The sequence below is a fragment of the Schistocerca piceifrons genome, chromosome 6, assembly GCF_021461385.2.
Source record: "Schistocerca piceifrons isolate TAMUIC-IGC-003096 chromosome 6, iqSchPice1.1, whole genome shotgun sequence".
Classification (NCBI taxonomy): domain Eukaryota; kingdom Metazoa; phylum Arthropoda; class Insecta; order Orthoptera; family Acrididae; genus Schistocerca; species Schistocerca piceifrons.
Genome location: NC_060143.1, coordinates 485,901,216 through 485,913,943, shown reverse-complemented (window position 1 = coordinate 485,913,943; position 12,728 = coordinate 485,901,216). Strand labels below are relative to the sequence as shown.

At 46.5% G+C, this 12,728-nt stretch overlaps 1 protein-coding gene across 1 annotated transcript in view; it reads right to left on the bottom strand.

Annotated features, from left to right (window-relative positions):
* Positions 1-1,686: 1,686 nt before the first annotated feature.
* LOC124803401 (facilitated trehalose transporter Tret1-like) overlaps positions 1,687-12,728 on the bottom strand; it is a 56,714-nt gene continuing 45,672 nt past the window's right edge. The window contains exon 5 of the mRNA XM_047264584.1: positions 1,687-2,605. Coding sequence (XP_047120540.1) covers positions 1,760-2,605 — 846 coding nt within the window. The 3' untranslated portion in view covers positions 1,687-1,759. The remainder of the gene's footprint in view (positions 2,606-12,728) is intronic.

The window sequence follows — 12,728 nt, the reverse complement described above, 5'->3', positions numbered from 1 at the left end:
AAATATGTAAAACTTCGTAAGAACAGTTTCGATGCTGAAATACCGTTACATTTTCATTGTGCACAGCGCGGAAAACGAACGAGTTTCAGGAAGAAAACATAGCTCGACTCATCCAAATTATCCATCAGACCACCGTAATGGACTTTCACATTACGACAACACCGACGACGAGCAAGGTAAGTTGTCTCCTTTGCAGTAACAAGTATTTTTGTAACGCTTTTCTTTTGTTGTTACAGTAGTGACCAACGTAAACATACTCATAACTCCTGCCACCAGAGTCGCATGGTCGACTTACGATCGCACGCTCGATATGTATCGTTTGGACCCCACGACTTCGATAGGCAATCATTCTTGGAAATAACCCAGATGCCTGTTGTGTATCATAACGGGAGGAGATAAAATGTAGAATGTCAGTAGGAAAAACACTTCTGAAGAGGACTAAAATGTTAACATCAAATATAAATTGAGGTATATTGTAGTGTTAACTGTAGAACGCGTAAGTAATAATAATGGCGTGTGATGAGGGCCTCCAATCGGGTAGGCCGCCCGCGTAGTGCAAGTCTTTCGATTTGACGCCATTTCGTCGACTTGCGCGTCGATGAGGATGAGATGATGATGATGATGATGATTGGGACAACACAACACCCAGTCCCTGAGCGGAGAAAATCTCCGACCCAGCCGGGAATCGAACCCGGGTCCTTAGGATTGACAGTATGTCACGCTGACCACTTTTTTTTTTTTTTAATCTCATTTTGTTCTATATTGTTCGTTGACTTTGTTTGTGGCGGATGTCCGATGGCACTCGTTCAGGCTGTTCTTTGATCCATTCACTCAGTTTTTTTTAATTACAGATGGTAGCTAAACCCTCTGACCGAACACGCTGAGCTACCGTGCCGGCATACCATTCAGCTACCGGGGGCGGACAACGTGTAAGTGAAACATGGACGATAAACAGAACACCCAGGAAGATACTGTGAGGTTGGAGAAGAGGTTGGGATGGGTAGAATGGGTAATAAATTAAGCTCTTTATCGAATGAGAGAGTAGTGAGTTTATAGTACAACATGGGTAAGAGACTGTAAAGGCTTATGAAAGACTTTCTTAGGAGTGGCAGTGCAAAGGAGACTGGAGTTTGACTATAGTAAAACATTTGCGAACGTAAAGAAGGTTGTAAGTGTTAGCTGGTTAGCTGGAGATAAATTAGTGTGGAGAGCAGGACTGACGTAATGTCGAACTGGATACTGCACCATCATAAACAGTAGTACTTTTCCAAATAACAGTTCAACAATGATGGACTAATGGGCGCATCATGAGGCATCAACGAATAGTTAATTTGGCTGTGGAGGGATACTTTGATGGTGAACATTGTAGTGGGAAACAATACAGTAAACCTCTGCAATTGGGCACTACACTCGCAGGTTCGAATCCTGCCTCGGGCATGAATGTGTGTGATGTCCTTAGGTTAGTTAGGTTTAAGTAGTTCTAAGTTCTAGGGGACTGATGGCCTTAGATGTTAGATCCCATAGTGCTCAGATCCATTTGAACCAACTGAACCTCTGCAATTGGGCGCAGATTGCGGTGCTCGTGCGGAGACCGAAAGATTTCCACACGATAGACTAGCTTGGAGAGCTGCATCGACCCTGTCTTCGAAGTGAAAGGTACAACATAACAAATAGTAGAGCCTTTCCGAATCACATGGACGGATCAAGATTCGGATCCGATGGCGCGAGGTCATGGCACGCCCCTTACGGATGGAGACGGTCACCAGACGATCTCTTTCTTCTGATTGTTGACGCTGAGATTCTGGCCGCTGAGCGTGAGCCATCTGGACGAGCTGAAGATCGCCTCCTCGGTCTTGGCCCTCCTGCCGCAGAGCCTGCCGGCCGCGAGGTCGTTCTGGATGTCCTCGAGCGAGCGGCCCTTGGTTTCGGGCATCACCAGCGCGATGAAGAGCCCGCAGGCGACGCAGCTGGCGCAGAAGAACCAGTAGCAGACGTGGTCGCCCCAGGCAGCGGCCACAGACGGGTAGAGCTTGGCGACCAGGAAGCACACGCCCCACAGCAGCGTCAGCCCGAGCGAGGTGGCCAGTTCGCGGATGCGCTGCGAGAAGATCTCGGCGAGCACGACGTAGGGCACCGGGTAGACGCCCAGCGAGACGGTCACGACGAAGACGCACAGGGAGGCGATGGGCAGCCAGCCGGGCGACCAGCCGCCGGCGCGCGTCACGTAGAAGTGGGCGCCCAGCGCCGCCGTCGAGACGGCGATGCCCGCGTTGCTAAGCAACAGCAGCGCGCGGCGGCCCGCGCGGTCCGTCAGCAGCGTGGAGACGGCGACGCCGCCCAGCAGGGAGGCGCCCACCACGACGGCGCTGAGCGCGGGGTCGATGGCGCCGCCCGCCGCCGAGAAGATGCCCTCGGCGTACGACACCACCGCGATGATGCCGCTCAGCTGCTGGTTGGCGCACACCACCATCCCAATGGCGAAGGCGCGCCGGTTGGCCTTGGTGGCGAACAGGTCGCGCAGCGACACGTGCCGCTCGGCGTCTTCCAGCCGCTTCTTTTCGACCGCCGCCTGCCTCATTGCGAACTCCGTCTCCAGTTCCTCCTCCTGCAAAGCGCCCCTCGCATCAGCACCCTCTCTATCGTGAACACCATAGAGCAGTGGTCTCCAATTATTTTTTCTTTCTTTTTTTTTACCAGGGATCACTTTGTATTCTTTCTTGTCAGTAAGGACCAAAAGGTTCAAGGAAAATAAAAAAACTGTGTCGATCTAAAAATAAACTTTAAGCGGACTCGTATCACCCTATCTTGACAATCTTAAAATGGTTATATGAACGCCCCGTTTTCTCAGGAACTGTAGAATATACACTCCTGGAAATGGAAAAAAGAACACATTGACACCGGTGTGTCAGACCTACCATACTTGCTCCGGACACTGCGAGAGGGCTGTACAAGCAATGATCAACGCATGGCACAGCGGACACACCAGGAACCGCGGTGTTGGCCGTCGAATGGCGCTAGCTGCGCAGCATTTGTGCACCGCCGCCGTCAGTGTCAGCCAGTTTGCCGTGGCATACGGAGCTCCATCGCAGTCTTTAACACTGGTAGCATGCCGCGACAGCGTCGACGTGAACCGTATGTGCAGTTGACGGACTTTGAGCGAGGGCGTATAGTGGGCATGCGGGAGGCCGGGTGGACGTACCGCCGAATTGCTCAACACGTGGGGCGTGAGGTCTCCACAGTACATCGATGTTGTCGCCAGTGGTCGGCGGAAGGTGCACGTGCCCGTCGACCTGGGACCGGACCGCAGCGACGCACGGATGCACGCCAAGACCGTAGGATCCTACGCAGTGCCGTAGGGGACCGCACCGCCACTTCCCAGCAAATTAGGGACACTGTTGCTCCTGGGGTATCGGCGAGGACCATTCGCAACCGTCTCCATGAAGCTGGGCTACGGTCCCGCACACCGTTAGGCCGTCTTCCGCTCACGCCCCAACATCGTGCAGCCCGCCTCCAGTGGTGTCGCGACAGGCGTGAATGGAGGGACGAATGGAGACGTGTCGCCTTCAGCGATGAGAGTCGCTTCTGCCTTGGTGCCAATGATGGTCGTATGCGTGTTTGGCGCCGTGCGGGTGAGCGCCACAATCAGGACTGCATACGACCGAGGCACACAGGGCCAACACCCGGCATCATGGTGTGGGGAGCGATCTCGTACACTGGCCGTACACCACTGGTGATCGTCGAGGGGACACTGAATAGTGCACGGTACATCCAAACCGTCATCGAACCAATCGTTCTACCATTCCTAAACCGGCAAGGGAACTTGCTGTTCCAACAGGACAATGCACGTCCGCATGTATCCCGTGCCACCCAACGTGCTCTAGAAGGTGTAAGTCAACTACCCTGGCCAGCAAGATCTCCGGATCTGTCCCCCATTGAGCATGTTTGGGACTGGATGAAGCGTCGTCTCACGTGGTCTGCACGCCCAGCACGAACGCTGGTCCAACTGAGGCGCCAGGTGGAAATGGCATGGCAAGCCGTTCCACAGGATTACATCCAGCATCTCTACGATCGTCTCCATGGGAGAATAGCAGCCTGCATTGCTGCGAAAGGTGGATATACACTGTAGTAGCGCCGACATTGTGCATGCTCTGTTGCCTGTGTCTATGTGCCTGTGGTTCTGTCAGTGTGATCATGTGATGTATCTGACCCCAGGAATGTGTCAATAAAGTTTCCCCTTCCTGGGACAATGAATTCACGGTGTTCCTATTTCAATTTCCAGGAGTGTATAAATATGAGATTTTTTGCCACATGTTTTCTGTGAATATACAGAGGGGTCCAAAAAAATGTATCCACTATTTAAAAGTTCATAACATTGACGGAGTTCTCTCATTTTTGGTGAAAGTGTAGCTTAAAATGGTCATATGGCTCTGAGCCCTCTGGGACATAACTTCTGAGGTCATCAGTCGCCTATAACTTTGAACTACTTAAACCTAGCTAACCTAAGAACATCACACGCATCCATGCCCGAGGCAGGATTCGAATCTGCGACCGTAGCAGCAGCGCGATTTCAGACTGTAGCGCCTAGAACCGCTCGGCCACCACGGCCGGCAAAGTGTAGCTTAAAGTCCAACTTAAAGCTATCACTGTAGGTGTTCGAAATGGTCACCATTAACATCCACACACAAACGATGCCGCCGAAACGCAGCACGAACTACTGACTTTGCAACGTGTTCAGTTGGATATTTGCACATGAATGTACGATGGATTCTCGAAGTTCATCCAATGTGCGTGGCTTTTGTCGATAAACGACGTCCTTTAGTGTTCCCCACAGGTAAAGGTCCAGAGGAGTTAGGTCTGGCGAACGTGGTGGATACTCCACTGCACCTCTACGGCCTATCCATCTTCGTGGTAGATTTTCGTCGAGATACGCCCTAACACGATTTTGGTAGTGGGCTTGGGCACCATCTCGTTGAAAGTAAACACTTCCGTCTCCATACAAGTCTTGGATTGCAGGTAAAATGGATGTCGGAAGCTTCTGAAGGTACACCTCACCGGTAACAGTGCCGTCAAAGAAGAATGGCCCAATCAAGCCCCCGTAAGACAAACCACACCACACATTTACTCCTGGCAAATTCACGGCTTTGTCTACATGGACGTTCGGATTTCCGGCGGCCCAGTATATGCAATTGTGGCGATTTACTGTACCATTGGGTTTGAACTGTGCCTCATCAGACCACACAATCTTCTCTGCAAACTCTTCATCGTTGCGCACCATGTTAGTAAACCACTCGCAGCACTCCATTATACGATCTGGGTCGTCCTCGTTCATTGCGTTTAGCAATCGTGGGATGTAGCACTCCCACTTTGCTGTGTTCAAAATTCGCCGAACACTTGAGCGATTCACTCCAGTTTCACGGGCACACTGTCTCACAGACTTATATGGTGAGCGAGTGAACTGTTGTAACACACGACGGGAGTTAGCTGGACTTGTTACTGTTACAGGTCGTCCAGATCGTTGTTTGTGTACCTCTTTAACACAGCCTTCGGCTTCAAATTTGTCTCGAATGCGACGAATCGTTAAACGTGTCGGTGGCTCTGTTTGATACTCATTTCACCATTGCCGTTGAACCTCATTAATGTTTTCGTACTTAAAATACCACTTCAAAACTGACTTCCTTTCATCGAATGTAAGTCTTGCACCAGCCATGTTTACTCGAGTAACTAGGTGCAACTAAGAACAAAACACTGACTATCTGGCGACTGTCATCTGACAAAACAAAACAACGCATTACAACGCTTGTGTGGCGATTGCCGGAACTACAAACTTTTACAATACCAAGGATGAGACAAGTCAATCAATTACTTTGCCAGTTATGGACTTTTAAAGAGTGGATACGTTTTTTGAACCCCTCTGCATTGCTCTACAATCACTTTAAAACGACAATTAGGGAAAAAGTTACAATTTCATTTCCTAAACATATAATTTTTGATGTACATTTTCACAATTATAAATTCTTTAATTTTAACTATTAAATTAAATGCTACTAAAGTAGACCTGCAATAATATCACGATGTTATCTATGTTACGTGTAAATAATTCAGAGAAGTAGATTTAGAAGCTTCTGAGAACAAAAGGCATTTTTATTGAAAAATGTCATTTTGAGAAAGTTGGATTTTAAAGAAAAAAGATTAACACGCATCCAACTGATATATACAAAATATGTTCGACTCCTCCTGCCTGGTAGTTCTCATCTCCTTCTTCATCTTCCTCAGCCAATGCTGCCTTCCTTTCCTCGATCTGGCTTCTATAGGCGTACTGATGCTGCAATCTCTGCCTTCATGACTCGCAGTCTCCCGGAGTAACCATCATTTAAAGTAAGTAGCGTCAAAACCACGAAGTTCGAAGGCTGACCTTCCAAAAAAACATTACTAAAAGATGCACTGGCATTTAGTGTTTTGCCCTTCAGACATCGCTTCAACAGCTGTGGATCGACAAGATGCTGAAACACAGGTTCCATGGCAAGCACAGCAGCATATCGTATAGTAATATTGTGAGAGACTGTCTGTTTATCTTCGTCTTTTGCCTTCAGTTATTTACACCAATCACTGGAGCAGAGGTTGAGGATTGGTTCAGCATCTGTAGATAGCTGGTGGAAATAAATTGCCCAAACAGCTCTCTTCATACCATCTAAATCATCCCTGTCACTTCTAACACGCATGCGATAATATTGTGCAATCTGATCAATTCCTTTATCAGTCACTCGATGCTGTATATATAGACAACCTGATAACATAGTACTCCCCGATTCCTGTTTAAGCCTGAACTGTCTCGTGCTCATCCTCTTGTGCACATGATTAATGCACTTTAGTTTTGAAATAGACAAGTCACCATAGGGCTTTCTCTCCACAAATGATGCAAAACATAGTGCTCAGAAATGCCAGTGCATGATTATTTTCAAATATTTGTTTAAAACAGTAAATGTTCGAATATTGCTATACAACAACAAACAACAAACTAAGCATAGATATCTACATTTTCGTAATCTGCATAAAAGGAAGAATAACAGATTTTGTCGTTTTGGGCGGTACGACTCCCCTTAATTGAAACTTATAACATACTCGTTAAACTACATGTTAACACACTTTAACAGATCTATTATGACGGGAGACAACATCTTTAGTAGAAAATGAAATTTGGTTTGTATCTATTCAATTTTTGAACTTGCATGCCCTGCACATGTTCGGTAATACTGGGGCTAATATTATTGCTCAGAGTTACACAAATATTGTCACTACTTCCAAGCGATTACTGGACTTGTTTTTGATTACCAGCGAAGCAGAAAACCCTTGCTCTCACAAATAAGTTGTAGAGGCAAGCATAAGATGGCGCAAGATGATTTCTTGAATTTTAATATTTGAAATTGCTTTTAAACAACAAAACTGCTCAAAAGAATCAGATTGAAATGCGACCATACAGCTTGTTTAATCTTAGGTGTTTCAATGAGCTATTTTTGGATTTTTTCTGCAAGTTATCCAGCATTGCTGGTAAATGGGTTGCGAAACAGGTTTTGGCCAACTTTAGCTTCTGTTTAAATTGTACCCTGGAAATTAATGACTGAATTCATTGAATTCATCTGCAAATGACTCTTGATGTTTTCTTGTGTGTTTGCCCTAATCGTGTCATACTTTTCATCATCAAAGGGACAGTGTAGTGATGAACTGGTTGTAATTTTACGTATTGATTGGATTATCAGTCATTCATTTCTTTCGATTGAAAGAAGTCTGTGGGAATAACGGAATGAAAACGGTCTACATAGCTGATTCTCGACGCATTCGGCGCTGAGCGGGAACATTCGATCGTTTATGCATATTCAAATTATTGTTGTTCGTTGAAATCTGTTATTTGTTGTCGTCATTGTTGTTGTTGTTACTGTCGTTACGATATCTACTTTTTACAGGGTGCCAAATACGTAACCAATAGTTCAGTTTTTCATCCGTGTTTATGGGTTAGTGGTTACTTAATAGCCAACTTCGGGACTGAATCAAAATGCCAAACGCTCCCTGGCGCAGGAGTGGGTACAAAGTGGTCCTCTAGACAAATGTATCTGAAGGGATGAGTCACATTCCAAAACTATATTAATGAAAGAAATTAAAAGAAAATTAAAGGGAGGTGACAAACATTTCTGATCGAGAAAATGCTTTCGGTAAGCTCCAGAATATTCTTAAAAAGCAAGTCATTGTCACTTAACGAATTAAAAAATTCTATCTTGTATGCTTTCTGTTTGCGTCACCTCGGCATTTCCCGAAAAAGATATATTGGTGATAGTTGTAAACCGGCGGGAAGAGGGAGACAGGGCTTCAGTAACTTTAAATGAAAAAGTAAGTGTTCATTCATTTAAATATAAATTTGTGATGTAGCACCAGCTGTCATTTTTACTCAGATGATTCATGTGAAAAGGTTTCTGACGTAATTATGGCCTCTCGACGCGGAATGGTTATTGGAGCCAGGGGACATTCCATTTCGAGAAATAATTTGGGAATACAGTATTCACAGGTGCAAAGTGTCAATAGTGTGCCGAGAATGCCAAATTTCAGACATTACCTCTCACCACGGACAACGAAGTGAATGACGGCATTCCCTTAACGATCGAGGGCAGCGGCGTTTGCGTGGAGTTATCAGTGCTAACAGACAAGCAACACTGAGTGAAATAAACGCAGAAATCAGTGTCGGACGTACGATGAATGTATTCGTCAGGATCGTGCCGCGAAATCTGGTGTTAATGGGCTGTGGCTGTAGGCAACCGACGCGAATGTCGCGACAGCACGACATCGCCTGCAGCGCCTCTCGTGGGCTCCTGACCATATCGGTTCGACCCTAGGCGACTGGAAAAGCGTAGCCTGATCACCTGAGTCCTGATTTCAGCTGGTAATAGCTTATGGTCGGGTTCGAGTGTGGCGCAGACCCCAGGAGCCATGGACGCATGTTGTCGACAAGGCACTGTGCAAGCTGATGGTGGTTCCAGAATGGTGTGAGCTGTGTTGGAGAACATTTGGAGCCATTCATTGACATCATATTTCTGAACAATTATGGAATTTTTGTGGATGATAATGCGCCGTGTAGTTGGGTCACAGTTGTTCGCGATTGGTTGGAAGAAGATTCTGGACAGTTCGAACGAATGACTTGGTCACACAGATCTTCTGACATTAATGGTTCAAATGGCTCTGAGCACTATGAGACTTAACATCTGAGGTCATCAGTCCCCTAGAACTTAGAACTACTTAAACGTAACGAACCTAAGGACATCACACACATCCATGCCCGAGGCAGGATTCGAACCTGCGACCGCAGCCGCAACGCGGTACCGGACTGAAGTGCCTAGAACCGCTCTGCCACAACGGCCGGCCATCCTGACGTGAATCCTATCGAACATTTCTGGGACATACTCGGGATGTCAGTTCGTGCACAAAATCCTGCACCGGCGACGCTTTCGCAATTCTGGACGGCTATAGACAGCACAGCTCAATATTTCTGCAGAGGACTTCCGACGACTTTCTGAGTCCATACCACGTGGAGTTGCTGCACTAAGCCGGGCAAAAGGAGGTCGGACACGATATTAGGAGGTTTCAGAAATATAATATTTAGAAGTGATTGCTGAAAAGTAATGCCTCCGAAATTTTTATGTGAAAACTGTTATTCTTCATGTCTATACAAGGTCGTCCATTTATCGCAACCGGGACAAATATCTCACGAAATAAGCGTCAAACGAAAAAACTACAAAGAACGAAACTTGTCTAGCTTGAAGGGGGAAACCAGATGGCGCTATGGTTGGCCAGCTAGATGGCGCTGCCATAGGACAAACGGATTAATACATATTCGTGTAGTACGTAAAGAAATATGAATGTTTTAATTGGACCACTTTTCTCGCTTTGTGATAGATGGCGCTGTAATAGTCACAAACACATGGCTCACAGTTATAGCCGAACAGTTGCTAACAGGTAGGTTTTTTAAATTAAAATACAGAACGAAGGTACGTTTGAACATTTTATTTCGGTTGTTCCAATGTGACGCATGTACCTTTGTGAACTTATCATTTCTGAGAACGCATGCTGTTACAGCGTGATTACCTGTAAATACCACATTAACGCAATAAATGTTCAAAATGATGTCCGTCAACCTCAATGCATTTGGCAATACGTGTAACGACATTCTTCAACAGCGAGTAGTTCGCCTTCCGTAATGTTCGCACATGTACTGACAATGCGACGACGCATGTTGTCAGGCGTTGTCGGTGGATCACGATGGCAAATATCCTTCAACATTCCCCACAGAAAGAAATCCGGGGACGTCAGATCCGGTGAAAGTGCTGGCGATGGTATGGTGCTTCGACGAACAATCCACCTGTCATGAAATACGCTATTTAATACCGCTTCAACCGCACGCGAGCTATGTGCCGGACATCCATCATGTTGGAAGTACATCGCCATTGTGTCATGCAGTGAAACATCTTGTAGTAACATCGGTAGAAAATTACGTTCGACATCAGCACACATTGCACCATTTAGATTGCCATCGATTAAATGGGGGCCGATTATCCTTCCTCCCATAATGCAGCACCATACATTAACCCGCCAAGGTCGCTGATGATCCACTTGTCGTAGCCATCGTGAATTTTCCGTTGCCCAACAGTGCATATTATGCCGGTTTACGTTACCGCTGTTGGTGAATGACGCCTCGTCGCTAAATAGAACGCGTGCAAAAAATCTGTCATCGTCCCGTAATTTCTCTTGTGCCCAGTGGCAGAACTGCACACGACGTTCAAAGTCGTCGACATGCAATTCCTGGTGCATAGAAATATGGTATGGGTGCAATCGATGTTGATGTAGCATTCTCAACACCGACGTTTTTGAGATTCCCGATTCTCGCGTAATTTGTCTGCTACTGATGTGCGGATTAGCCGCGACACCAGCTAAAACACCTGCTTGGGCATCAGCATTTGTTGCAGGTCGTGGTTGACGTCTCCCATGTGGATGTACACTCCCTGTTTCAAAAAAATGGTTCAAATGGCTCTGAGTAGTATGGGACTTAACTTCTGTGGTCATCAGTCCCCTAGAACTTAGAACTACTTAAACCTAACTAACCTACTTCCATACTGAAGCGCCTAGAAGCGCTCGGCCACACTGGCCGGCTACTTCCTGTTTCCTTAAATAACTTAACTATCAGGTGAACGGTCCTGACACTTGGATGATGTCGTCCAGGATACCGAGCAGCATACATAGCACACGCCCGTTGGGCATTTTGATCACAATAGCCATACATCAACACGATACCGACCTTTTCCGCATAGGTAAACGGTCCATTTTAACACGGGTAATGTATCATGAAGCAAATACCGTCCGCACTGGAGCAATGTTACGTGACACCAAGTACTTATACGTTTGTGACTTTTACAGCGCCATCTATCACAAAGGGAAAAAATTGGTCCAACTAAAACATTCATATTTCTTTACGTGCTACACGAATATGTAGTAAAAAATGGGGGTTCTTATGTAAAAAAACGCAGTTGATATCCGTTTGACCTACGGCAGCGCCATCTAGCGGGCCAACTATAGTGCCATCTGGTTTCCCCCTTCAAGCTAGACGAGTTTCGTTCTTTGTAGTTTTTTTCATTTGATGCTTATTTCGTGAGATATTTGGCCCGGTTACTATCAATGAACCACCCTGTATACTGCATGTAAATTGAGAAAAGAAAACAAACAAGGGGGTTACTGATGTCAACTGCATTGAGAAGTTACACGGAAATAGCGGCGAGGAGTAAAAATGTGTACCGGATCGGAATTCGAACCCACGATCTCCTGCTTATTACGCAGGATCCTTAACCACTCCGCCAACTGGGACACTGTATAGCCACACCTGCACAGACTGTCTCAGCACACCTCACGTCCTTTCCACACTCCCACAGAGCTCCATCTGCCCGCAGTCCCTATCAATTCCTACATACTCGCTACTCTGAGACTCCCACAGGAGGTCAAATGTACGTGTGCATCCGCACTGAGGAAGGTGGATCCGTTGCCCATGTAGGCGAATTAGTTACATAAATTCGTGGTGTCTGTTCTTTCTGCCATGTCCAAAAGAAGAGGCACCACGCAGTTGTACAAACAGATAAATCTCGCTCACAAGTGACGTGAATTTCAAGTTTATCACTCCATCGTAACAGTCGCGCATGCACAGTATGCAGGACTTGTCAAACGACAGTTCTGAACTAGATACGAACACATTCTCGACACGTTAAGTCATTGTCAGTAAGCCTTTCCCCGACAAGCTTTATTTCATTTAATACTGTCAATGTTCGAAGTTCATTTCATTAGAAATTTACAGATAAAATAATTTTCCAGAATGAGAATTTCACTCTGCAGCGGAGTGTGCACTGATACGAAACTTTCTGGCAGATTAATACTGTGGGCCGGACCGAGACTCGAACTCGGGACATTTGCCTTTCGTGGGCAGGGGCCCTACCATCTGAACTACCCAAGCGCGACTCACGCCCCTTCCTCAGAGCTTTACTTCTGCCATTATCTCGTCTCCTACCTTCCTAACTTTACAGAAGTTCTCCTCCGAACCTTGCATAACTAGCACTCCTGAAAGAAAGGATACTGTGGAGACATGGCTTAGCCACAGCCTGGGGGATGTTTCCAGAATGAGATTTTCACTCTGCGGCGGAGTATGCGCT